Below are 27,391 nucleotides of genomic sequence, written 5' to 3' on the forward strand. Positions count from 1 at the left end.
CTGGATATTGACATTATGGAAAATATATTTATACAATTTATTAACCTTAGTCAGGCTCCTTCGTTCGAATTTTATTATAAGGGCTAGGAGCGAAAACAAAGTCCTTACAAATTTTTGAAAGCTCCGTCCTAACTCTTATAAAAAATCGTTAAAATTAAAAGATGGGGCATAGCTGTGGTTAATATACATCAAATTGCGTAAACATATTTTCTACAATGTTAATATTCAGATAGAAAAATGGGGACTACGTTTGTATGGAGAAACGCTCATGTGACGTCATTCCCTTTGCTCTTAAAGCATAACTCTAAGCTTAAGGTTTAACTGACGTATTTTAGGTCACTCGCCATGTCGTGTTTCGGAGAGCCTAGGTCTCCATTTTAAAGCACTAACAGTTTACGATGCACGCCGTGTTGCGCGCAGGGGGGCGATTTTTGAATTTCGATTGCTCGATTTCGACACTCGAAAATCGGTGGAAAACGGTGAAATGTTAATTTTTGAAATACGAGCGATAGAAATTTGGAATCAATTGGTATTGACCACTCGTTATCAATTCTATTAGTAGAATTTAAATGCCTAGTAGTGGAGATATTATTGAACGAAATACACGAAATCGAGCACTCGAAATTCAAAAATCGCCCCGCTGGGCGCGCGATTAGTTAACCGGTTGGGAGAGGTCTTCCACTGTCGTTGTAGGCGGGCGTGGTAGTGGGTTTGGGTCACCCAGCACTTGTAGCGACTAACAGTATCACTATGTCAACTACACTGTCATAAGACTCAATAGCATTCTGCTAAAGGATAACAGGCTTCCATGATGGCGGCACAGCCGATTGAAATTAGGGCGCCGCCCAATCTCGTCTCGACGCCATAGCGACACGCGGCCACCGTGAACGCTACTCGTGCTTGAAAGTAGAGACCTAGGCTCTCCGAAACATGTCGCGTGTGTGACTGAAAATTCGTGACTTAAACCGTAATTAGCTTAGTGTTAGTATAAGTTACGACTACAATATAAATCCGATTTAAATATACCTGACATTACACACATACATACATTTAAGTGTCTTTTTTATTTTTATAGTGACAGTAAAACATGGTGACGTCGCAGTGGATCCCCGATATAATATAATTTATGTAATATATGTAAATCCTACCTATTAGTATTTTTACCAAAGCTAACCATTTAAGCATTATCGAACCAACTATACCTCGTTGCTAACGGATAGTGCAGAGGGCAACCAGAAGGGATTTAGTTTAGCCGTGTTGCAACCGAAGATTTGGGATAAGTGATTCGAAAAATATTACTAAAATGGATAAAAGCGAGCGGTAAGTAATTCGAAATATTTGAATGTAAGATAATTTTATAGTTTTAATAGCACTGAGTGAGCGAGTTAACCAATGTTAATACTTAATCGGAAAAAATATACACTCTACGTACATTGTGGCTGAATCCCCAGTATCTAATGAAAAGACAAAATAAAACGAATAACTGTTGCGGACTGAAAAACTGATATCTTGGAAAAGTAACATGCAGCGAACTTATAGCAAGTGTTTCTGACTGACGAAATTGGCTTAAAATGATGTAAAACGACACTGCAAAGCAAAAGGTCGCTTTTAACTTTAACTGATAGTAAGCCAGAAGTCGGGTCGCACTCAGTTTGCTGTATACGCTGTATGAAAGCTTAAAGGTCGAAGGTCGAAGAAAAATTCGACAGCTAAGCTAACAATAGCGATAACGTTTTTTTTTTGGTTGATTAATTTCCTTATCTTACAAAGCATTCATTTATATTATGAGCTTTAATATACCGTTTACAAGACCTACGATAATAAAATAAGTGTTTATTATTTTAACATAAGTAATAAAATTAAGAAAATATCTAATAAATATAATAAATGGGAAAAGCGGTGTATAATTCTTAACTCTACAAGAGTTGCATTTGTTAAATAAAAATATATTACGTACATATACGAAATATCTGGAGTACCTACTAAATGACTCACATGCTCTTGATAATATCGATCCTATATGCATGGACTTAGCCATTTCATAAGCAGCGAAGCAAAAAGTATTTATCGCCCGATACCTGACAGGTGTCCGGAATGATCTCCAAAACTTCTGTGTTGGTCCCGATATTTGATATGATGGGACATCTAAAGAGAATATTAGGTACCAGCAGAAAACATTTTCTTTACCTAGACATCTTTTTCCGGATGGGTAAAAATACAAAGCACAAGAAAAATTCACAGGTTTCGTGCCTCACACGAACTATCGAGCACATTGGAAATTAATCTACGGAATTCGAAAAAATATTGTCGCTGAGCGACGAGAAAGTCTGGATAAGGAAAAAGTTACAAAATAAAACTACAATGTGGAATGATAATTATTTTATTCTTAGATTAACACAAGTATCCTGGACATAACGAATGTGAACAAACAAATTTCAAAATTTCCACACGCGTATCGAAGTTTGAATAATTGTCGCCGTGGCGCATAAGTATAGGCACATATTTCATTTTTCGATTAATAAGCAGGATATATTAATGTTCAAAGTACAAGAAAATTATTACACGGCAAATCCGTAGTCAACTCGAGAAGTGGTAGCCACATCGCCGTTATCGTCACTCGAGTCTTTGATCGGCAGCGGCCCATTTGCTGCAAGATATGAAATTTTCTTGACAGCAGTTTGACGCAACGAGAGATGACCATAACAGCGTTTGTCTATGTTGCACCAAACCTGAGTTCCAATAGGTACTACCTGGGTTCAGCATCAGCTATCTTGGGTAATGCTCTACCATGTGATCATCATGACGAATCGGATGTCCAAAACAGCGCGTGCCTATGTTGCACCAAACCTGAGTTCCGCTAGGTACAACCAGGGTTCAGCATCAGCTCTATCTTGGGTACTACTCTCCTAAGTGCTCATCAAGACGAGTCGGATGACCAAAACAGCGTGTGCCTATGTTGCAACAAACCTGAGTTCCTTTAGGTACAGCCAGGGTTCAGCATCAGCTCTATCTTGGGTACTACTTTCCTAAGTGCTCATCGAGACGAGCTCGATGACCAAAACAGCCAAAACTGCCAGGGTTCAGCATCAGCTATCTGCTAGCAGCCGCCAGCAACATGCTGAGGTGAGACCATTTCGTAGCACTTTCTCTTTTTTATGTTTCTCTGTATAAGTTTTTATTTTGTATTTGTGCTCACGAATAAAATTATTTCTATTTCTACCTCTACCTCTACCTCTACCCCTACCTCTACCTCCACCTCCACCTCCACCTCTAAATCTGCAGTGATTTTGATAGCCCACGCAGTGCAAGTGTTATTCTGCTGTCATAATCCCGATAATTCACAACAAACACCGATAACGAACTCTGCGAAACATGAAGTCATAAATGTCATGTGAAAAATGTCGTTCCGACTTTTTGACTATTTTAAGGTTTTAGGCTCAAATTGTAGCTGACTAAATTGTCCAGAGCCGTTTTTCTCAAATTTTTGATATCATTCTTCGTTTCCAAATTATCGAGCACCAAAATCAAAAATTCGGAAAAAATTGAATTTTATTTTCAGTATTTCGACCGTAACTTTTTTCGTTTTTGACTTTCTCGAATAATTATTTTTGCACCTTACAGCTCTCGTGATTATGCGTCTTTTGAGCCTTTTTTAAAATATCATATCTTCACAACTTTCCGAGATATAAGGGGATCGCACTTTTTCGTGAAATCGGACCCTATACTGGAGCGAACGAAAAGACATTTCCAATGTCAAAAAAGATTGAACCTATTGCATTTCATGATCATTAGGCAAACTCTAGATATTAAATATTAATAGTTATTTGTTTTACAAGAGGGCAAAATTGTTGTTAACCTCTCGTGCTAATATTGATACACGAGCAAGCGAAAGATTCCAAAATTGAACCACAAGCGTAGCGGGTTGTTCGAAAAATGGAATCTTGGGCGTTGCGAGGGTTTCAAGGCACGAGGGTTGAACAAATTTTGACACCGAGTGAAAACAAAATGTTTCACCACACCAACACAAGGAAAATACTAACTGTAAAATATCAAACAAAATCAAAGTAAATCGATTAAAAATCAAAGTTATTAAATATTTATTATTCAAAACCATCATTTAAAAGTCAATTTTACCAGCAAAGATAAGAAAACAACCCAAAATCATTTTATTTGATTACTTTGCCTCACAGGTGAATAAAATGCATTTTTTTTTATCAGTTTTCGGACCATCAAGGGAGCCTTTATCAGCTGGTGTGGTGAAATAGTACATTACGATACAAGTGTGAATTACCTTTTCGCACGTGTATTGTACAACGTTTACAGTACATATGGCCTTTTAAATTGTCGATATAGGCACGTATTGTCCTTAATCCCGCCCTAGGGCAGCATATGTACTGTAAATTATATTGCTTGCGCCTGCCCTGCATTGTAAATATAACCTCGTACCGTACTGCATGCCCAGCTGCCAAGCGAAAGATCCTGGTACCATTAGCTTGTGTCGCTATAATATAATATACATTATTTGATAACTTGTCTAACTGTCTAACTGTGTAATCCTCGAAATTTCAATAATTTATGGTTTATTCTTAGTCAAATATATGATTTATATTAGAGATGCCCCGAATAGTGAATTTGGCCGAATACCGAATACCGAATATTCGGCCCCTCTCTCGGCCGAATACCGAATATTCGGCATGACATGCGAACATTTTGAGTCATAATTATTATGAAAACTGTTGGTCATCAAAGCACAACGTTTGCTATGATATATTTTTATGTTGAACAGAATTAATGAATGTATATAGAGTCAATCAAATCAGACCCATGATAAAAATAATATATTATATAATCAACAAATGCTCAAAAATGTGCCTTCGTATTTAACTACTTTCCAAGAATACATTTTAAACATTAGGTACATATACCTAGTTTTTGGTTATTTTTTTGTGTAATTTTTCTTTTTAGGTAGGTGCATCAGATATTCGGTGTTCGGCCGAATAGTAGGCAACATTCGGCCGAATACCGAATATTCGGCAAAGTGGCCGAATAGGCCAAATACCGAATAGTTGCCGAATATTCGTGGCATCTCTAATTTATATGACAGGAGGATTCGCCATACTGTCCGTCTGTCTGTCTGAGTGTCAGCGACTTTGCGCCGTGATCGCTAGTGCTAGAAAGCTGCAATATTTAAAATGACATTTAAATTTAAATTCAATTAAGCTAAAAAGTGGTAAAAAAATTATAATTGGTAGGTATATATGCCCTACAAATTAGGTGCATGGTTTTTTTTCCTTTAACCTTTTTTAAATGTTTCGAATTTCACGTAGGTTGTTGGTGATATTCATGTTCGTTCATATGCATTATTTGTGTTGGTGGTTTGAGTAGGAGAAGGTAAAGAGGAAAGGATCCGCCACATAAAGGGATTATGAGTATACTCACAAAACATAGCTAAGCTAATACTTGTTTAGGCTATCGGTAAATTTTATGGATACAATGTTTGTTATAAAATTGTTTGGCATATACCATTTAAAAAACGAGGAAGAGGGTGTTTGCTATTATAATTCTTTATGATTGGTGATTTTATTTATTTTTGTAACTATTTTTTTTCTTTTTTGGTGTTCTATAAAACGTATAAATTATATGTAAGTACCTACCTACATAATTCTAACTTCTATTTATTATGTGCAATAACATATTTTTTATATTTTTTATTAATAATATATTTGTCACTTACATACTCGTATTACAATTTAAAAATAACCATTAAAATATAATTTCAACCGTCCTACTTTATTTGACGCATACCTATATGATAAATACAAGTATGTATAATATTTGACAAGGATCCTGGAATTCTAATTGGTTTTACGGTTACCGGTTGGTTAGCGAAGAAATTCAAAGGTGTGTGTGAAGTCCCCAATCCGCATTGGGCTAGCGTGGGGACTATAGCCCAAGCCCTCTCGCGCATGAGAGGAGACCTGTGCCCAGCAGTGGGACGTATATAGGCTGAATTATTATTATTATTTACGGTTACCGTCATAGAGCCATTGCCCTAGGGCTCCGCAGAGCACACTTTGAGAATGGCTGTTATAGAGAACTGTTGGCTCTATTTTATTAAATATAACATTAAGCATATGTTGAATATAACATTAAGCCTTCCAAATAAAAAATAATTGATCAAAACTCTCTTTTCCCCTCGGGTTGGCCACGTGTAAGTTATCATTAATCAATATTATATTTCGCCAACTTTCACTTCGATAGCATAACCAGTCTGATTTGGCTGAATCCTTTGGGAATCATATGAAACTAGTGAGAAAGTAGTGGTCGCACTGGTAGTACCTGCCTACTAAAAGTAAAAACATACCTACTTAGGTATTTACTGTCACGTGTACCTATAGGTAGTTATAGAAACTCAGGAATCAAAACAAAACAGTTTTTCCTGCTCACTTAATGTTTTTTTTTAAAGAATGTTATTGAGTATAAAAGGGTCAAAAACATTCTGTGTTCGCGTCTTTCCTGTAGACATACACAAGAGTTAAGGGCTATAAAGGTTAATTTTCTTATTTAACCCTTATCCACGTGACAAGGTCCTCCTTTTATTTAGAGAACTGTGATAAAATCATTACTTACATGCCCACAAGCTGTTAACTATTGCCCACAGAAGAGAAAAATGTACAGTTCGCGCGAACACACTAGTTTTCTCTCCTGTGGGCAATAGTTAACAGCTTGTGGGCATGTAAGTAATGATTTTATCATAGTTCTCTAAATAAAAGGAGGACCTTGTCACGTGGATAAGGGTTAAATAAGAAAATTAACCTTTATAGCCCTTAACTCTTGTGTATGTCTACAGGAAAGACGCGAACACAGAATGTTTTTGACCCAAAACTATGAAATATAAGTAGCCAATTTTACGACAATATTTTTATGTTAACTTCATGAAAATATTTGTAACTTTCATTTTACTATTATATCCTTCGAGCAACACCGGCTTCCGACACACGAAGACCTTTTTTTTTATTAAAGCATGAAACTTGGCACAGTTGTTCCTTATATTAAAATAAGCCGATTTAGATCGGTAGCCCGCAGGAGCCCCCCCTCTGGGGCCCGAGAGGAGGGGTCAAAGTACCGCTCCGCCCGGCTTCATTCTAAAAATTCTAACAGGCTCCGTTTGGCTAATAGGTCATATTTGGTGTCAATTTCGGATAAATCAATAACGTAGAATTCATTTCTGGTATTAACAAATTTGCAATTTGTAGAAGAAAAAAAAAATCTAATTTTTGAAGTGTAATTTTTTTTTTATTTATTGTCAAAATTAAACTGCCTGGTTTTTCTACATACAAAAAATATGACGATAAAGCCTTTTTAATGCAGATTTTAAAAACATAACTTTTACTTACGTTTATTATTATAAAAAAAACTTATATCGTCTCGCGCCGGTGAATATCTTTTTACCGACATCGGTATCGATATAGACAACATCCGAAGTACACACTCTGATGACCGGTTAAATGTATTGTTTATTGTTGTAGATCCTATTATAAAGATAGAAAAGCGTACAATTTTTTTAATGTGTCGTTCAGTGAAAATAGGGACCTTGGAAAAATTATGACAGAGCCTCGCGTTTGTATAGAAGCATACTCGTATTTAGTTAGTGCCAACCACTCCATGGACTCCATGGTCCCTGTTCTCAATTAATAAGAAGTAAACTGTAAGTATTATTTAATCTACTTATTTATTTTACACTATACAACACTTTAATTTTGCGTCGTGTGTATTGTGTATTAATACAGTTCCTTCCCCCGACACAGGAATTGGGTACATTTCATCATTCACGTATATATGTCAGTTTCAACCATATTCTGGCCACAGCAGGGTTGTCAGAACAGTTTGGAAACAGTCGTCTGCTCCTTGCTTCCATTCCCAAGAAGATCGACGGACTGGGCAATTTTAAAGAGGAACTAAAGTCTGACCTCAAACATATACCTAATCCTATCCTGATAAGGATGCTTCTGTTTCACTAGTTGATTCATGTAAAGATATATTTCGGGCATTTTTTAATTATTTAGCAACGGCTTTATCTGTAAGGTATTCACTTTACTTTACAAGGCTATTTCATAATATAAAGTTATAATAAACTTTTGGCGAATGTTATTTATTTACTGCAGTTATGCATCGCTGCCATACATGACCCAAATTTTTTTTATTAAGCTATGAGCTTCATCACATATGATCTTTGAGTAATTCTAAGCATTTCTAGCCTGGGAGGCAATAAGAAGCGTGCGTCTAGTCGGGGAGGGCGGGGAACAAAGATGGCCGCCACCCGTCATCTTTAAAAAAAATCTTTTCTGGTCGTGGTGGCTACTAGGGCAAGTTTGGTATCATTTTCGCATAAACCGAAGACCTAGAATTCATTGCTGTTATTTGTTTTTTTTTTTCAGTTCATAGTAATGTTACAAGAAAAACGTGTAAAAACGCGAAAATTTTGGTTGGAGATTTTTGCTTTGAGAGCTAATAACTTTTGTATAGTGGCCAAAAATATCATACAAAAAATACTATAATAAAGCGCAATTCATGCAGATTTTAAAAATATACTCGTTTAATATTACTGGAAAGAGATGGTGAAAAAATTATTAAATGACCGCAGCGCGGGTAGTTGATCGGCGAACTAGGCGGCGTTTATCTTACAAAATGGTCGATTACGAATTACGAGGTACGAGTATCTGCTTATGCTTACATTGTTAAATTTTTTGATATTTAATTACACAAACTGGTCTACCGCGATATAATTTCATTGTTTTTATCTTAAATTCCGTCGTTTCAGTCGTTTGTATAATTAAATATGTGTATATTTTATGATGCCAGAATAAAATACTTTGTATATATTTTTATAAAACAATTTAATGTCCGCAGTTTCCGGTACACGGACAAAACTCTGTGGACTTTAATTTTCATTTAATGCAGTTGCAACGATTTTTGCAACCTGTCGTGCACCTGCAATGAGTGAGTTCCATGCGCACACTTGCGACACCGGGTAAATCTGACCAAACAGGTGTCCATTCACTGTCTTCCATTCTCCAGCCCTAAGAAGAAGGACTCGGAAGCTTTTGGAGAGACACTAATGTTTGTTCCCAGACATTGACTCCTTGATATATTGCCCGAAGTGTGTGTTGGTGAAGAGCGGCTTTCGTTGGAGGGATATTTTCTAGCTGTGTGTGATGTCTGTCCCTCTTCCTAGATTGATATTTTCTGCATTCGTTGACTGTTGCACAAGGGCTTGAGCAGAAAAATAAAATCTTGGAGTCATTCTTATGTGATTTGCTACAAAATAGACTGTAACTATGTTATTTTAAAATAGGTACCTACGCTGAATTGTATCAAACTAGTTTATACTTACCGGTCGTACATTGTTATAATAAATTTCTGAATAAAAGTGTCCGCTTCTGCCAATTTTCCGTCCAACAATGCCTTAAATCCGCAAGTTGCTTCAGGGGAGGCATTACATGCATCAAAGGCACTCTTTTTTACCTCTCCCATTAAAAGAAGACACCGTGTCGCATCCTGTTAAGGCATGGAAAATTAGCAGTACTTCAGCTCTTTCTGGTCCGGTAATATGTAGGAATACATTACTTAGTATACATTTACTGCGGAAATTTACACGTTTACATTACTAAGGGCATGGCAAACAGGTACCGAGTGTATTGGCAATAGAGTGGCATGGAATATAAGACTGGTTTTGAGTAGATTCAGTTTTGAGTAAATTCAGTCGGGACAGAAGAATGATTGAGCCATGCCACTAACCACGAAGAGGCCGATACTAGAATGGTAAATCATGTTGCTGACGCTGTGGACCGAGGACGACGAGGACAACACAAGTTATGATTCGTACTGTAGATACAGATGTGATGGTCGTAGCAGTCTAGTGTATTCAAAAGCTGCCGGAATTAGATGAGATGTAGATCCACATGGGTACAGGCAAAAACCATACTTGTATTCCATGCCACTCTCTTGCCCATGCACTCGGTACCTGTTTGCCATGCCCTTAGTAAAGAAAACGTGTAAATTTCCGCAGTAAATGCATACTAACCAATGTATTCCTACATTTTACAGGACCAGAAAGAGCCGAAGTACTGCCAATTTTCCATGCCTTGACAGGATGCGACACTGTGTCAATGGGAGAGGTAAAAAGAGTGCATTTGATGCCTGGAATGCCTACCCTGATGCAACTTGCGGATTCAAGGCATTGTTGAACGCAAAATTAGGAGAAGCGGACACTTTTATTCAGAAATTTATTCTAACAATGTACGACCGGTAAGTATAAACTAGTTTGATACGAATTCAGTGTATCTATTTTAATATAAAATAGTTACAATCTATTTTGTAGCGAATGACGTAAGAATGACTCCATGATTTTATTTTTCAGCTCAATCCCTTGTACAACAGTCAACGAATGCAGACTATATATATTTACGAAGAGGGATAGACAGCTAAAAATATCCCTCCAACGGAAGCCGCTCTTCGCCAGCACACGCTTCGGGCAATATTTAAAGGAGTCCATGTCTGGGGACAAGCCTTAGTGCCTCTCCAAAAGCTTCAGAGTCCTTCTTCTTGAGGCTGGAGAATGGAAGACAGTGAATGAACTCCTGTTTGGTCAGATTTACCCGATGTCGCAAGTGTGTGCCTGGAGCTCACTCGTTGTAGGTGAAAGACAGGTTGCAAAACACGATGCAACTGCATTAAAAGAAAATTAAAGTACACAAAATTATGTATGTGTACCGGATACTGCGGTCATTAAATTGTTTTATAAAAATATATAGAAAGTATTGTATTTGAAACCATAAAATTTAACAAAGTAAACATAAGCAGATATTCATACTCGACCATTTTGTAAGATAAACGCCGCCTTGCGCAAGTCCAGCTACCCGCGCTGCGGTCATTTAATATATTTATTCACCATCTTTTTGCATTATGATATGATTAGACGTGTACAGTTTTAGAATCTGCATAAATTGCGCTTTATTATAGTATTTTTTGTATGATATTTTTGGTCACTATAAAAAAGTTCATAGCTCTCAAAGCAAAAATCTCCAACCAAAATTTTCACCTTTTGACGTTTTTCTTGTAAAATTACTATGAAACTGAAAAAAATCTAATACAGGCAATGAATTCAACGTCTTCGGTTTATACGAAAATGATACCAAACTTACCCTAGTGGCCACCAGAACCTGAATAGATTTTTTTTAAAGATAACGGGTGGCGGCCATCTTTGTACCCCGCCCTCCCCGACTAGACACACATTTGTTATTGCCTTCGAGGCTTGAAATGCTTAGAATTACTCAAGGAACATATATGGTGAAGCTCATGACTTAATAAAAAATTTTTGGGTGAACTTCATAACTGCTTCCACTATCCACCCTGTAGGAGCTTGAATCCTTGTATCGGCCAGGCTAAAAAGGGTCCATGCATAGATCTCACTTTTATACACCTTATATTAAATGGGGAACCCGGGTTCAAATCCTAGCAGGCATTTATTTGTGTGTTTATCGTGAATACTTGTTCCTGAATTACCTATGGATGTTTTGAGTGTATGTATCAAATATATATGATATATATCATCTAGTACCCACATCACAAGCCTTATTGAGCTTACAGTATTACAAGGTCGATCGAGATAATGCTTGGAATACAAGTACGACTCCTGGTTTTTCAGGGCCCGATAGAAATAAATTAGAGTTTAATTTACCATGACGGTAAGCTTCACTTATAACCACTGATCTTTTAGTGGAACTCATTTTTTTACCACTAGGTAGGTAAATCATTTTGAGACACTATATTGACAAAACTTCGAAGAGTTAAAAGTCCTTATTTATGCCAACGCGAAATTGTGTAGAGAAACATGTCACAAGTGAGATTACTCGTGAGATTTCGAATACTCCAAGAACCATGAAGAGTCCGATTCATTTAATATGATGGCCCTAGTTGCAGATGCTGTAAAACAGTCTTTGCAAGGTATTTATACGCACAGTAGACACAGACGTTGTAGTCATAGCTAAACTAGATTCATGCGTACGAATATTTCCCCAACTACAGGAATTGTGGGCTCACGTTGACAGTGGAAAACACAATTATATCACATGACTCTCCATTGCATCCACAATAGGCCAGGGAATTCTATTTTAAGCCAATAAAATTATCTATTCTGTAAGCTAACTAAACTATCTTTTATTTACCCTAAAAGAGCGGAAGTCTTACCCCTGTTTCGAGCATTCAATGGAAAGGATAGAAAAAGTGAGTTCGAAGCATGGAACCTGTTCAGAGTTCAGCCAAGCCACTACAAGCTCTTACAAGATGGAGTAATAGCAGTGGCTAAAAGCATTCCCCTAAAATACTAAAATGTGTTATTATAATGATCGCTAATAAGTGCAATATTGAAGAAGGCAAGTTACACCGGGATATTGAAATGAAGAGTTGTACTCGTATAAGAGATTGAGATGTCTATGAGATTAAGTCGTTGCTAAGTTTTTTATTATTCTTCTAACAAAAGGGAGCCGTATAAATGCCTTATTACGCGCAGTGTACCGAGGGGTTGATGTTTGGGATCAGACGTTAGTTCGTCGTCAAACTTGCTCAGTCCGTCTTCTTGGAAATAGAAGCAAGAAGCAGACGCCGGGTTCCACACTGGTCTGACAACCCTGCTTTGGCCAGAATATGGTTAAAACTGACCAGAAGCAAATGCAAACCGGAATAAAAAACGTCTGGGGAAGGAACTGTAATAATACACAAGACGCAAAATTAAACTGTGGTATAATGTAATAAGTATGTAGATTAAATAATACTTACAGTTTAGTTCTTATTCATTGAGAATAGGGACCTTGGAGTCCATCGGAGTGGTTGGAACTAACTATGCTTCTATACAAACGTGAGGCTCTGGGATAATTTTTTCCAAGGTCCCTTTTTTCACTGAACGACACATTTTTTTTCTAATCTAATATTATGTACGCTTTTCTATCTTTGTTATATGATCTACAAAAATAAACAACACATTTAGTCGGTCTCCAGAGTGTGTACTTCGGATGTTGTCTATGTATATCGATGCCGATGTCGGTAAAAAGATATTCACCGGTGCGAGACGATATATGTTTTTTTTAAGCAATTTTCTTTTCATAAAGGTAAGTATAAGTTATGTTTTTAAATCTGCATTAAATAGGCTTTATCGTCATATTTTTTGTATGTAGAAAAAACAGGCAGTTTAATTTTGACAATAAATAAAAAACAAAAATTATACTTGAAAAATTTGTTTTTTTGTCTTTTTTTTTAATAATTCCTACATTTTGCATTTTTTTATACCAGAAATAAATTTTACGTTATTAATTTATCCAAAATTGACACCAAATATGACCTATTAGCTAAACGGGGCCTGTTAGAATTTTTAGAATGAAGCCGTGCGGAGCGGTACTTTGACCCCGCCTCTCGGGCCGCAGAGGGGGGGCTCCTGCGGGCTACCGATCTAAATCGGCTTGTTTTCATATAAGGCACAACTGTGCCAAGTTTCATGCTTTAATCAAGAAAAAAAAGGTTCTTGCACTTAACACCCTCACTATAAGACCCAAGGTCCTACCTATAGTACTTATTCAGTTCGATGAAATTTAAATCGTATTCAATTGGAACAGAGTCGCATTTGTTTAGTTTCGTTCGATTTTCAAACAAAACCAAAATCAACTCTATTCCTTGCACTAAAGGTTCAAATTTCAGTGTCAAATTCTGGATTTTTTATTTGTATGGCTGGGCCTTAGGAGGATATAAATGTCGCTATATTATTCTTAACATTCATTCATACGGTAATACCTACTTAAAAACAATACACGTTATACTTAAGTACATTTAAATGGTATTTTGTCCAGGATTAGTAATATGGACGCACTGCTGTTTGCTCTGGCGCTGGAAGTGACTCTGTTGCAGCTTCGGATACAAGGTTAGTAGTGCCTTTGTCACGTGCAGAGTAGCAAGTTCGGCCTGGCCAGCCACATTAGGGCTCACGCCTGACAACGTCCATGTTTATTTGGGGTCGCCGTTATCACTGATATTATTGTCGGATAGGTACAATAGGATAAAGGCTATCGTGGCGTAGGCGCCTCGGCTATGACGAGAGCCAGGAGATGGCTAAAGGTTTTTTTTATACTACATCGATGGGAAACAAACTAGCATATGGCCCGCCTGATGGTAAGCAGTCACCGTAGACTCTGGACGCTTGCAACTCTAGATGTCTCACATGCGCGTTGCCGACCCTAAAACTCCGCACCCTCGTTGAGCTCTGGTAAAATAAACCATATTTATGGTATGGTACGCGCTGCTTGTGGTTTAATGTTGGCATCTTAATTTCGCTTACTCGGGTATCAATAAGTATTAGTATGATTGGTTAGCTTGTAAACGTTGTACTCAGAAGGTCTACTTAATCACATAATTACTCGTATGTATGCCTTTATTAATATAACAAATGATTATTAAAAGGACCGTAAATACGGGAGGACCTGCAAAAGTTTTTAACAATTAACACCACTTAATTTATGTCACCAATTAGCTAATGAAACGAGATCAAAGTTGCAAACATGCATTACAAAATGAAAAACTATGACATGACACAAGTTACGTTTCCAGTTTATTATGGCATAGTAGTAAAATGTTGAGCACAGTCGTAGTAAAAATACGTAGCTACAGCGTACTTAGGTACCTACCAGGTATCTAGCTGTAAGAAGTGGGTTGAATGAATGAATGAATGAAATGAATGAATGAATGAATGAATGAATGAATGAAAACATTTATTTTCAGGCAACTATTGGCCCATAGATAAATACCTTAAAACTAGCATACATATTATTACAAAATATATCTTAAAACTAAAAACACAATTATGGCTGCGATGCAGTTCGCAACCCCGCAGTGTCAGGGAGCCGGCCGCGGAACCGCCGGAACTTGACACCCTTCGGCCAAAACTCCTCCTTGGTGAAGGTCGCTAGATGTTCAGTCGGAACGCTCAGCACAAAAGAATTAAAATTCACACTGTGTCGAGATTCCAACTTCACGACCCTCAGGATGAATCCGGACTTGGCTCGTACATACTTCACGATCTCCTCGACCTTCGTAAGGTAGTGTAATCGGGACACATACAGCAGCGTCGTCGGTGTTGCAGGACGCAGCAAATGGTTAGGTCCAGTCGGTGCGGTACCGCACTGATTCGGACGAGCTGACTTCTTTCTCCTCTCCACCTTTTTGAAGCCATCTCTGTCGCATCCCGACTCTTTTAGAGTCAGCTGTGACCGATCCTTGTGAACAGGTTCACGAAGGCTCTGCACCCTTTTCTTCGGCCGCTGCTTAGACTTGGACACATCAGGCGGCTTAGCGGCAGTGGCAGCGTAGGAACGTTGTGGGGTCAACGTACTCTTGCGTGACGTGCGCGTCTCCGGTGACGTAGACGGGCGGGCGGCGGGGCGCGGGTCGGCGGTCGCCTGCTCAGCAATCGCCGACGCATCCAAATTCGCGGACTCGAAACCGCCGATGGACGCATTCCGCGCAACGTGACACACGGCTATGCTAGAGTTATCTGACCTACATTCCGAACTAGCACTTCGTATTAACGCTAATTCAGAACGTAGTTCACTGATGGTATTATTCGATACCTCCAACTTAGCCTGCATTTCAGCCAGACTGTCCTTCAGGAAAATGATATCCTTTAGCAGCCTGGAAACGTCAACATGGTCCAACGAGACGACAGGTAGCCGATGTAGGTCCTTCGCCACGAAAGAGGGCATGTTTGATGAATCGGTCCCCTTGAACACCGAGATGATGTCCCGTAGACTCTTCACGCCTCCATCTCTTCGTCGTGATGGCATTTCGTCGGCTTTGCCGAGCGTCTGGTAGAGCAGCGCCTTGCCACTACATATGTCCTCCTCCTGGAAGCTGGACTTGCAGATCTGCACGATGCTGGTCTCATCCAAAGTCACGGTGGCATTTTGAATAAATGCCAACAACTCGTTGACTACGACTTGTGATGAAGTCATAGCGGGTAAGCAGGCAGCGGCTATTGCCGCGCGGTTCGCGAATTTTAAAATTCGTGCAGTGCACTACAGCACGACCGCTTCCGGCCGCGCATTGCAACGCACTGAGGGTTGAGCCATGGTATAATAATATACTCCGCCTGGTACTCCATTCCCGTCTTTTCTAGGTCACCTAACTGACACGGGCCTACGTCATCATGCGACAGCGCTATATGATAATATGCGATAGCGCTATATATAGCGGCCATGTTGTTGTGACGTAGGCCCGTGTCACTCTGGGAATGGAAGACCATGTTTTATTAGACTATGGGTTGAGCAAGTCATAACAAATAACTAAAAGCCGATAGGTAACTACTAGTGGAATAGCTCTCTTTTTGTTTCAATTGGTACTTATCATTAACATTAGTTACGTATATCGAGCGACTGATACAGATCACATACCTAATGTTTGGCACAGTTATAATTAAACAGGAAAACATCGTGAGGAAACCGGACCAATCTCAATAAGGCCGGAGTAAACTAGTGCCGGTGCCAATTATTGGTTTTTGGTTACCACGCGGACTCTATACTCCCTAAACGAGCCGTGGTAATTAAATGCTGGTGGGTACAACGCTAGGAAAATGATAGTGATAAATAATAAACATAGGTAATGTAATAGTAATAAACTAGTGTATATTTCACTATGTATAGATGTATTCAGCCATCCTGCCCCGAACCAGTTTCTGACAGCCCAGAGTAGTCTGATTACGTCGAGATGGAAAACAGATATCTCAATTTGACGAGTTAATTACACTAACCCTCCCCTCCCCGCCATCCTTGCTGGCTTCATCGTGTTTTTTCAATTCAATTTCAGGATAACTTCAGGCCAGGCCTAATACGACATTTCATTTCACACGCCATAGGTACCTACCTATCTACTTGAGTACTTCTAGCTAAGCAATTAATTGCATAGTCAAACAAGCGTTTTCAATGCCTTTGTCGAGATATTTGTTCTAGGCATTTTGACGAATACGAGTAATTTAATGTTTTTGCAAGCTTTGGAATGCATTTTGAATGGAATGCAATGAGATAAATTACAAATAGGGTGATAAAGTGGGACTCCTAGGTAAAATATTAAAGTTTTCTTCGACGACAATCTACGTACCTACTACCAAAGAGAATAGATAGTATAGAGGGGTTCTGTCATAGTAAATTTTGTAGTCACAGTAAATTTACTGCCATCTATCGACACACGACAAACTAAATGAAAACGTATAAAATTATCAAAAAATGTATATATGGATAAATGATTTTATTATTTTTATAATATTTTGACCCATGATCATTCACTGATATCTATGTGTTAAAATTGTTAAATATGAAACGGTGTCGTCACGCCATCTAGCCGAGCATAGGCCAAAGGTGTGTGCGCCATCTATCCGAGAATGACTTTTTCTTGATTTCCGAGGCACGTTTTTTCCTTAGACTGTATTCATCTTATACGAAGTTACATATGTCTTGGTCAAACATCACGCTAATATTTATTCCATAGGAGAAAGACAGTAGACAAACAAATAAATAACTTATGAACTATATACATCTATAAATAATACTAAATTAAAACTAAAACCCTAAATATCTATAGTGTGTCTAATATGTCTTTGCTACTACTAAGAACGTTTTCACATTGTCTGATCCGATATCGGATGTCGGAAGACCTTTGAAGAAAACAGCTGCCAGAAAATGCCCTATGGCACCAATAAGTCCTCTTATTTTTGCATTAACGCTTCTTTTGGGCAACAAGCAATAATTAAATTAAAACAATAAATAAAAAGGCACTTACTTCTTTAGTTAGGATTAGTTTTATATTCATGTTATAAAACTTTATTATACCTATGTATAATAAATTAATGAATGTCTTCGTAGCCTTTGTAGTCGTAACCTATATCCATGTCTGAACGGACAATATGAAGTGAAAACGCTCTATGGCCAATTCACTGACGGCATGATGCAACGAGGAACGACGGTTCCAATTTCAATGCCCCCTAGGTATGCTTCTGCATTCTTATGTGTTTTTAGGTACAGTTAGCGTCGTTTAGTAGGTAGGTATGCTACCTACTATATGACGCTGACTGTACTAGGAACAGATATAGTGCATTAATTCTTTTCCGTCGTATTTTCTCGGAAACGTTCGTATTTGTCTTGCAACTTCCGTCAACCTTAGCACTTTTTGTACCAAGACTGATATAGCAAGAGACGTTCGTACGTTTCCGTGGAAATACGATGGAAAATAATTATGCACTACATCTGTACTATAATGCAACTGTACATGTACATGGATATAGACCCGTGATACCTGCTAATGCTAAGAATTGGTTTGCACCATGCTTGCTTTTTTACTTTAATTTTTATTTTAAATAATCCATGCAAGTGCGTGTCGGACCAAGCATAATAAAGGTAACAAATCTTGAGCTTTTAACGGATAGATGAACCCACGGATATTACGAAACCCTAAACAGAATAATAATGAGATGGCAACAAACTTGTTGTTCCTGCGCGGAATTCAAATAGAGAGTGGTTTAAAAAATAAAGTAGTATGTCTGGGCTTAGGCTGTCCACGTGACAAATTTTCCAAAATTAGTTTAGTAAGTAATTAATTTTAAGATGAAAAGAGGTCTAGTTTTTTTATTGATGTTGAAATGAATCTAATTTTGCTTACTTAATATTAATTATTTATTAAGAATGTAAGTTATGTGAGTTATGTCTTACAGAATCTACGCCGAGAAGTTTAAATTATTCAGAGAGTCTTCTTTCCAAAATATATATTCAACTGATCGCCTGATATGATATCTGCAGACTTTTACCTAAGGTGCAGTGGGGCAATTTAGACTGCGGGATGATAAAATTTAAACTAATCGAAATATCTTCCATGTTTTACATTATTAACTAGAGTGCCATATATGTCCAGATAGCGAAAAACATACATGTGTTGTGTGTGACAGTACTTAATAATGTAAAACATGGAAGATATTTCGATTAGTTTAAATTACCCCGCCGCAGTCTAAATTGTCCATTGTCCCCCTGCATCTTAATAGGTATTAAGTACTACAGTTGTACAGACGAGGAAATAATCTTATTATAAAAAAGTGTCTTTTAGCGGGCGGTACTGAGGGCCTACCGCGAACCACGTTCGACGTGTTGCCTCTCTGTCGCACTTGTAAATTCGTACGTAAGTGTGACAGGGAGGCAACACGTCGAATGTGGTTTGCGGTATAGGCCCTCTGGCTTGTACTAATTTCGTGAATAGGTACCTGTACATTTTGAGACCACAAGTAAATTAGCCTCTCATACATACAAGAAAGGTTGCAAAGTCCGGAATCCTCTATTTTGGCTAGTTCGACCCGCACCCTTCCAGTTTTTCGATACACCCATTTATTTCTGATTCTGAATATTAATGTATAGAAATGGTTGTGCCAGAGTATTAATATAATTTACAGTAGGTAGGTACATATGGTGCTACTTTACCGCACTAGTGCGGTAATTAGCACAATAGGTGCCTATTTCGAAATATTAAATATATATTGTAAAACGTTGTACAATAGGTACACGTGCGAAAAGGTAATTCACAACTCGTGGCGATTTAAAACACTCCCTTCGGTCGTGTTTCAATTTATCGCCACTCGTTGCTAATTTCCTACATTTCACACTTATATAATATTATATTATATTTTATTCTATAAGATGGTTATTCTATCACACAAAAACAGCTGAACCGATTTAATTTCTAATCTCATTGTTAAATTTGCTAAGAACATTTCAGTTACAATTTTTAACCGTTACGCTAATCTGGATCAACAGCGACATCTACGTAAAATGTCCGGACCACTCGGACCAGAGGGCGTACCGCGAACCACATTCGACGTGTTGCCTCTCTGTCGCACTTGTAAATTCGTACGTAAGTGTAACGGGGAGGCCCCCAGAATCTCTTAGCGCCATCTGACGGTCTGTTTCCAGAGGGCAGCTCCGAGCTTCGCAGTCGGTACTGGAGCTACAGCGGCGAGCGTGAGAAGGCGCAACACAACAAGCTCGTTATAGATCGGTCAGTCACCCGCATGTGCTGGTAGATGGCTCTGAATACATAACAGTCTTACTTACAATGTTTTTCAAGGTATTTAACCGACGGAGGAGGTTCTCAATTCGTCGGTATCTTTGTGTTTTGTATGTTCCCCGATTTCTTGTATCCAGCCTATTTCCAAAATAATATTTTACATTTTTTAAGTAGTTGATTCCATTACATTGCCTTGCCGTTATTGTCAGGTCAAAATCTAAAGATGGGATTCTCGAAAATTTGAGGGATACAGGGCATAACTATAATGATTTGCGCTTTTCATAGGTAATAATAGGTATCTCTTGCCTTTTCCCTCGGAAAGCAAATTACCGACCATACCTACTTAAATGTTTATAATGGAATATTGTCTTGGGTGACGGTTCTTTTGTTGTTAAAAGTTACTTATTGAATGCATTCACAAATGGATTATGTATCACATTGGAGGTTAGGCTAGTTAACTATAATCTGGCGGTTTCTTAATGGAGGCTGCACTAATTCCTCATTTAATGATAGTCGGCTGAAACACCTACAGAAAATTATAAATAACTAATGGGGATTTAAAAAATACCTCGATTTGTAACGATGTAACGGAGGGGCCGTTACAATAACAGTAGGTAGGTAAACCCGAATTTACGACAACAAACCTACTTTCAAATCATGACTAATAAATATATATTTATCCATTATTATTTATACGTTTGTAGTAGGTACCGAATAGTTATTTGAGAATTGAGATGCAAGTGTGGAAATTAATTAAGTAATTAAAAACGAGTAAATATTTACAACGCCACAAGTTACAAATTTAATTACCTCTAATTCTAGTAAATATGTAGTGCTTAATTGTTTTCCATCGTATTTACTCCGAAAATTTCGTATTTTTCATGCTATTCAGTCAACCTCAGTACGTTTTGCACCGAGACTGACTGAAATAGCAAGACACGTTCGTACGTTTCCGTGAAAATGCGATGGAAAATAGTGATTGCACTACATCTGTAGGTAGCAGTCAACATTTAATCTTGGATTAATCGCTTTCTTCTCTCTGAATAAAGTGAGGTGATGAGGGAAATGGTAACGGAGGGTCTGGTGGAGCTGGTGGAGGCCGGGCGGTGCCGGGCGCTGCGGCGCGCCGTGCAGGCGCTCTGCCGGCGGGGTGACGCGGCCGCCGCCGCGAGCCTGGCGAACGACGGGCTGCGACAGTAAGCCCTGGCATTACATTTAGTGAGGGGTGAAAGACACGGTAATGGAGGGCCTGGTGGAGCTGGTGGAGGCCGGGCGCTGCGGCGCGCCGGACAGGCGCTGCGCCTGCCGGGTGACGCGGCCGCCACCCGCGAGGCTGCCGCACGACAGGCTGCGACAGTAAGCCTTGGAGTACATATGTGACGTTCCACGGGTAAAGGTACCTTGTGGCGGTCGGTGCTCGCCGTGGAACGTCACATATAGTGAGGGCTGAGAGACTTCGTAATAAAAATGACATAATCTGGTAGAGTAAAATATGTAATGAATTAAAAAAAGTGGGTATTTATTTTTCATTTCATTAAGTTTAAATGATTGGTAACAAAGTTCTAACATTCCGTGAAACAGAAAACCGGCCTCCTAAAAAGTGTAAAAAGGATAGGCACATACAAGTACAAAATGTATTTATTTTCCAAATTGATATAAAACATCAGTAATTAACACTAAACTTGCAAAATATGTACAACAGTTAAGTATGTACATACCTATATATGTAGAGCGAATAGTAGCCCTCTCACTAAATATGTAGAGCATGTGTAGAGAGACACGAAGCGATTCGATGGCGAAGCGCAAGCGATGGTCACCTTGGCTAGGCCGCCATCGTGCTGAGTGCGACGCATTGACGTCAAAATCATATAGTTAAGCCGAACGTTTCCGTTTCATGGGCGCAGGTCTTTAATGAACAGCTCAGTGTAACGCATTCATATTTCTTCCCAGAAAAAGAGAAACCATTACCGGGGAACTGAAATCGATGGGAAACCAATTTGTGCAAGAACTTCGTAGCGCGGCTCGCAAAGTTGCATTACTCCGAGACAAATTGAAAGTAAGATTACATTTATAACAAGAAAATCTGGGGCCTTATTCGACATGCCACTTTTGACGTCGCATGTTGAACTTCCGTTGAATCGAATCATTACTTGTCAAAATTTGACATTAGCAATCCACAGTTAGGTGACAACCAAACCAAACCATTATAAACCTTAAAGTAATAATAAAACAAAGTTGTATTTTGTTAAATTATTGGTTGTGAACAAATGAACTATCCGCACTTGATGAACTTCAACTGTTGAATTGAAGTTGACGCGAAATCCGACAGTTGTACAGTATGTCGAATAGGGGCCCTGTTAAAAATAAGCGTACACTGCCAGTCTACGTCGAGAATCTTCTCGACTTCTTTCAAGGATCTCCTTGATATACATATTTAAGTAGACAAGTCATATCGTCGCCTTATTAGTTATTAGGTACCCGACTACGGCAACGCAAAAGGAGGGTTATGATTTTGACCGGTATGTATTTTTATTATATGTATTACAATGAACCCACGTTTATTTTTATCATATAATATCTTCTTATATCACTACACCTTATGAAACTTCTGGCCGAAGGGTGTGGTGTTTCGGCGGTTCCGGGGCAACCTGCCGAACCCTACGCCGCGTCAGTTGGGCTACCGCGAAAATCGAAGTTCGCAAATTGCGGGCATTTTTCTCTGTCACTCTTATTAAGCCTTCATTGGATTAAAAGAGAAAGATCCCCGCAATTTGCGAATTTCGGTTTTCGCGGTAGCCGCTCAGACGACGCTACGGAGCCACGCTGTTACGTCGTCGCCCAAATCTAATGTTTAGTTAATTTCATTTTTATGTGTATTGTTTTTCTTTCATTTTGTAGTTTCACAGTGCCTTGGTTTTATACTGTAATGCTGTGTTACTTATTTGATCAATAAATAAATAAATAAGTACGTTGTGTTTGAATATTTTTAATTATATAAATATTTTTAAAGTGTTTGAATTTTCCGACCAAAGCTCGGTCTCCCAGATATTATGTATTATATATGTATATGTGGGAATTTATTTATGTTTATGTGAGAATGGTATGTATTTAGTAGATATGTAATCTTATGTATGATGTGTATTGTATGCATTGCACGAAATTATTATAATTTTTTAATTCATTTTGTTTCTCCAATGCACCGCCTACAATCTTTTCTGCTTTGCCCTAAGGTTGACTGGTAGAAGAAAATGGGGCCTACGATTGTATGGAGAACCGGTTTTTATCTTTCCTCTTGAGACGCAAAATTGTACATATTAAGTTGACCGCCGTCGTTGTTCCCAATACCTTCACTAAATTGCTTTAGTAAATCTGTCTAATCAATGTTTGTAGTCTTGCCTTGGCACTCTTTTCAGTGGAATATGTCACCGCCATACTTGACATACTTGGGAGTCTACTTAGCGTGTACTTTAAGTTACAACTTAATTACTGAAAAGACAATGCAAACTAGTATTTGTACATAAATGACCCCATTCCGAAAATTTTAACATATAGTTTTTTTTCATGACTTCAGGATGATCTTCTCAACGCGAGCACACGACTGCGCTACGCCGATAAATGGCTGAGCGCGCGCGCCGAGGCGGCGGAGACGCGGTGGCAGCGACCGCTCGCGCCGGCGCCGAGCCCCAGCCACGAGGAGCGCGTGCACTCCGAGCTGGTCAAGGCGTATCTTTTGCAAATAAAGGTTGGATTTGGATTGGAACACACTTACCTCACCTCCTCGCCGTCAACCAGCCGTCGTATTATGGATGGCTTTATCCATCTTTATCCACGTGATAAAATAACTATCACTTTTTAACACCGTGGGATAGAAAGTAACAGACACCGTTTTATCACGCTGTCACGTGATAAAACGGTATCCGTCACTTTCTATCGCGCTCTGTTAAAAAGTGACGGATATTTAGTCGCGTGGATAAAGCCATCCATAATAGGCTTGCTGGTGTCAATATATTATACGCTAACACGGAACGGCTCAACACCTCGGAGATGTAGAACGCCTCTGGGTGACAACACGCTTACGGTTTGGCAAAAGCGTGTTTGCGTCTCGCTAACGACAGCCAGATATACAGAGTTGTCTACGCTGCCCACCACCACATATAGGGCTGCCAGATGGTCGGGATTTGGCGGGATTCTCCCGATTTTTAGCATGTGTTCCCGATTCCCGACAAAGTGAAAACTGTCCCGAAAAACAGCTTCACATTATAAAACAATAATTTTAAGTTCCGAACTGTCACTTTTTGCCGCCATGATTTTTTTTTATTTGATCATGTTCTCAAATAATTTATACTATTTTTATATAAAAACCTCTATGGGCTAATGGGCAGAGCAGCTGACGTAGTGCCAATAATGTAAAATATTGTTTGTTTTTAATACAATTACTTAAATTTGAATGTTTTTTTTTCCGACTTAAGTCCCAAAATCCCGAAAAATAGATACTATTTCCCGATAATACTGCCTTTCGATCAGGCAACCCTAAGTCCACATAGCGTGTGCCGAGACCGATTGCCGATAAATGTGCGTTACAGAATAGTTACTTACAAAAAATATTGACACATCGAGTTAAGGCGCCATCTATTAAAATAAAAAGTGAAGATCTAATTGCTACAGTTTTCCCTAGTCTAAAAACTTTCAGTTTGCCCCTCGTATAGAGTCCATAGCTAAATAATTAACTCTTCTATTTCTATTACAGGAACTTGAAGAGGTGTCTGATTATTGGCGAATCCGATATTCTGATGATTTAGCCATAATAAATGAAAAGATAGCAAACATACGAGATGTGTACATGGAGGCTATTAAGTGCAGGGAACAACTACAAAATTTAGTAAGTAAATTGTTATTTCTTATCGATAACGGCGATTTCAAATACCTCTTTAAATAAAGTGGCATACAGGCATACCATCTCAAATGATGGTGAGCGGTTCCCATAGCTTATGGAAACTTTGTAATATCGGAAGTAGGTAATAGTCACAATTGCACTAGTCAAGTACGTGTAGTGTAGCCTGTGTTCAGTGTGTTCCATTAATAGTATTTCTACATATGGTTCTGTATTTCAAATTTTCAATCTATCGTCTGTTTTACTTTTAAATCAAATATCAAAGATTAATCTTTAGAAAATGTGGTTTGGCACCGACAACCTACCCGCTTAACAAACGTAATAGGTACCTTTTTAAAGTTGCTGTGTCTTTTCAAAAGGGCTTACTTTTGTATGGTTTTCATAGACATATAAACACGTGTCTTACTTACCAGTCTTTGGTACCTGCTTGCAGTACGACCTTCACGAGGGCGAGATGCGCGGCTGGCTGACGTTCAAGCGCGAGCGCGCGGCCCGGCTTGCGCGCGAGGTGCGCCTGCGGCGTGCCGCCACTCGCGCGCAGGCGTGGTGGCGCGGCGTCATGGTGCGCCGAGCGCTCGGACCTTTCAAACATTTGAAGAACGCCAAGAAACAGACACCGAAGACCAAGAAGAAGTAACAATGTAATCACATTGTAATGTTTCTATTGTCATACCTACTCATATATATTTCAGTAACGTAGAGGCTTATTCGAACTTTAGATTTAGATATAAGGCCCATTCGAACGTATATCTTGACATCAAAATGATATCTAAATTATTAGCTCGAATTTGTCATAGGCTACATGTATTAGCGTGAGTGAGACGCAGCCAAGGGCGAATGAGAACAATATGACATCTTTTTCATGTCAAAATGTAAGGTTGAATTGATCTCATGCACATATTAAATAGAAATTGATTTTGAAATCAATGTACGTTTTAATGGCTGGAAATTCGACAGCCCACTGCATAACTTTACCAAAAATAGTCTTTAAGATATTTAGCTTAAATAGGTATCGCGTACTTAAATTATATTCACTTGTTCATTCATTTACTATTGTACATGTACAAGGTACGTACAAGGAGTACCTACTTTAAATAAGTAGGTACCTAGTTGAGTGCCATGTTTACCTCAACTCTCCTGCTGACACCTAGGTATATCTCATTTTTATTGTAGAGTTTGTAAAATCTTGATAAATTGTTTAGACTTGATAAATATTGTATTAAAATTTAAATGATTTACCTAAATCACATCGACTAATAAAATGCAAACTACGAGTAAATAAGAGGCATTGTCTCCTATCTATTAAAAACAACTTTGCCCCCTTATAAAACAAATAACTATTCTACAATTTTGACTAGGCATGGATTCATATTAAGGGTCTTTTTAGGCTTCAGAATCTTCAGATATAGCTAAGTACATCTCTTCTTCTTCCTCGCATTGTCTCGGTATTTTTGCCACGGCTCATGGGAGCCTGGGGTCCGCTTGGCAACTAATCCCAAGAATTGGCGTAGGCATTAGTCTTTACGAAAGCGACTGCCATCTAACCTTCCAACCCAGAGGGTAAACTAGGCCTTATTGGGATTAGTCCGGTTACATTACGATGTTTTCCTTCGCCGAAAAGCGACTGGTAAATATCAAATGATATTTCGTTCGAACCCGCGACCTCCAGATTGAAAGTCACACGCTCTTACCGCTAGGCCACCAGCGCAGCGCTCAAGCTCTGAAGCTCCAGCGCTTAAGATTTATGTGGAATATGTACTATAGCTAAGTACATATTCAACATAAATCTTTAGATAAAATTATAAAAACCTCTTAATTTTTCAATATTTTTTAGGGTTCCGTACCTCAAAAGGAAAAAACGGAATCCTTATAGGATTACTCGTGCGTCTGTCTGTCTGTCCGTTTGTCCACAGCCCATTTTCTCCAAAAGTACTGGACCAATTAAGTTGAAATTTGGTACACATATGTAAGTTCGTGACCCTAAGACGGACATCTTACGTGAACTAATGAATTTTAAACATGGAGGCCACTTATAAGTAGGTACCTAAATAAGAAAATTAAAAAACAATGTTTTTTAAACTATATCGTGTTACATATTGAAAGAGCTCATTTTGAGAATCTCAAATATATTATTTTTGTAATTTTAAAATAAATATTTTAGAAGTTATTTAAGAAAATAGCCAAAAAATTACCATTCCCCCTTTATCTCCGAAACTACTAGGTCTAAAATTTTGAAAAAATTATACAAAATAGTTCTTTACCTATAGATGACAGGAAAAACAATTGGAAATATACAGTCAAGCGTGAGTCGGACTAATTACTTAGTATTTGATCCGACCCCTACAGGTTTTTTAAAGGCATTAT

The 27,391-nt window shown here is 38.4% G+C and overlaps 1 protein-coding gene across 1 annotated transcript; it reads left to right on the plus strand.

The window, feature by feature from the left end:
• The first annotated feature begins 1,199 nt into the window (after positions 1-1,199).
• LOC134805252 (dynein regulatory complex protein 9-like) lies at positions 1,200-25,679 on the plus strand. Its single transcript, XM_063778566.1, has 8 exons — positions 1,200-1,320; positions 13,899-13,969; positions 20,043-20,127; positions 21,186-21,332; positions 22,087-22,192; positions 23,708-23,878; positions 24,884-25,015; positions 25,461-25,679. Exons 1-8 carry the CDS (start codon positions 1,304-1,306, stop codon positions 25,662-25,664), a joined length of 933 nt encoding a protein of 310 aa, XP_063634636.1. The 5' UTR covers positions 1,200-1,303; the 3' UTR covers positions 25,665-25,679.
• The last annotated feature ends 1,712 nt before the right edge of the window (positions 25,680-27,391 follow it).

The sequence above is a fragment of the Cydia splendana genome, chromosome Z, assembly GCF_910591565.1.
Source record: "Cydia splendana chromosome Z, ilCydSple1.2, whole genome shotgun sequence".
NCBI lineage: Eukaryota > Metazoa > Arthropoda > Insecta > Lepidoptera > Tortricidae > Cydia > Cydia splendana.

Excerpts from the sequence above, each read along its gene's own strand:
- LOC134805252 (XM_063778566.1), top strand. Across the intron at positions 20,128-21,185 it reads AACAAGCTCGTTATAGATCG|TGAGGTGATGAGGGAAATGG; the intron begins GTCAGTCACCCG and ends CTCTGAATAAAG. Across the intron at positions 25,016-25,460 it reads GGGAACAACTACAAAATTTA|TACGACCTTCACGAGGGCGA; the intron begins GTAAGTAAATTG and ends ACCTGCTTGCAG.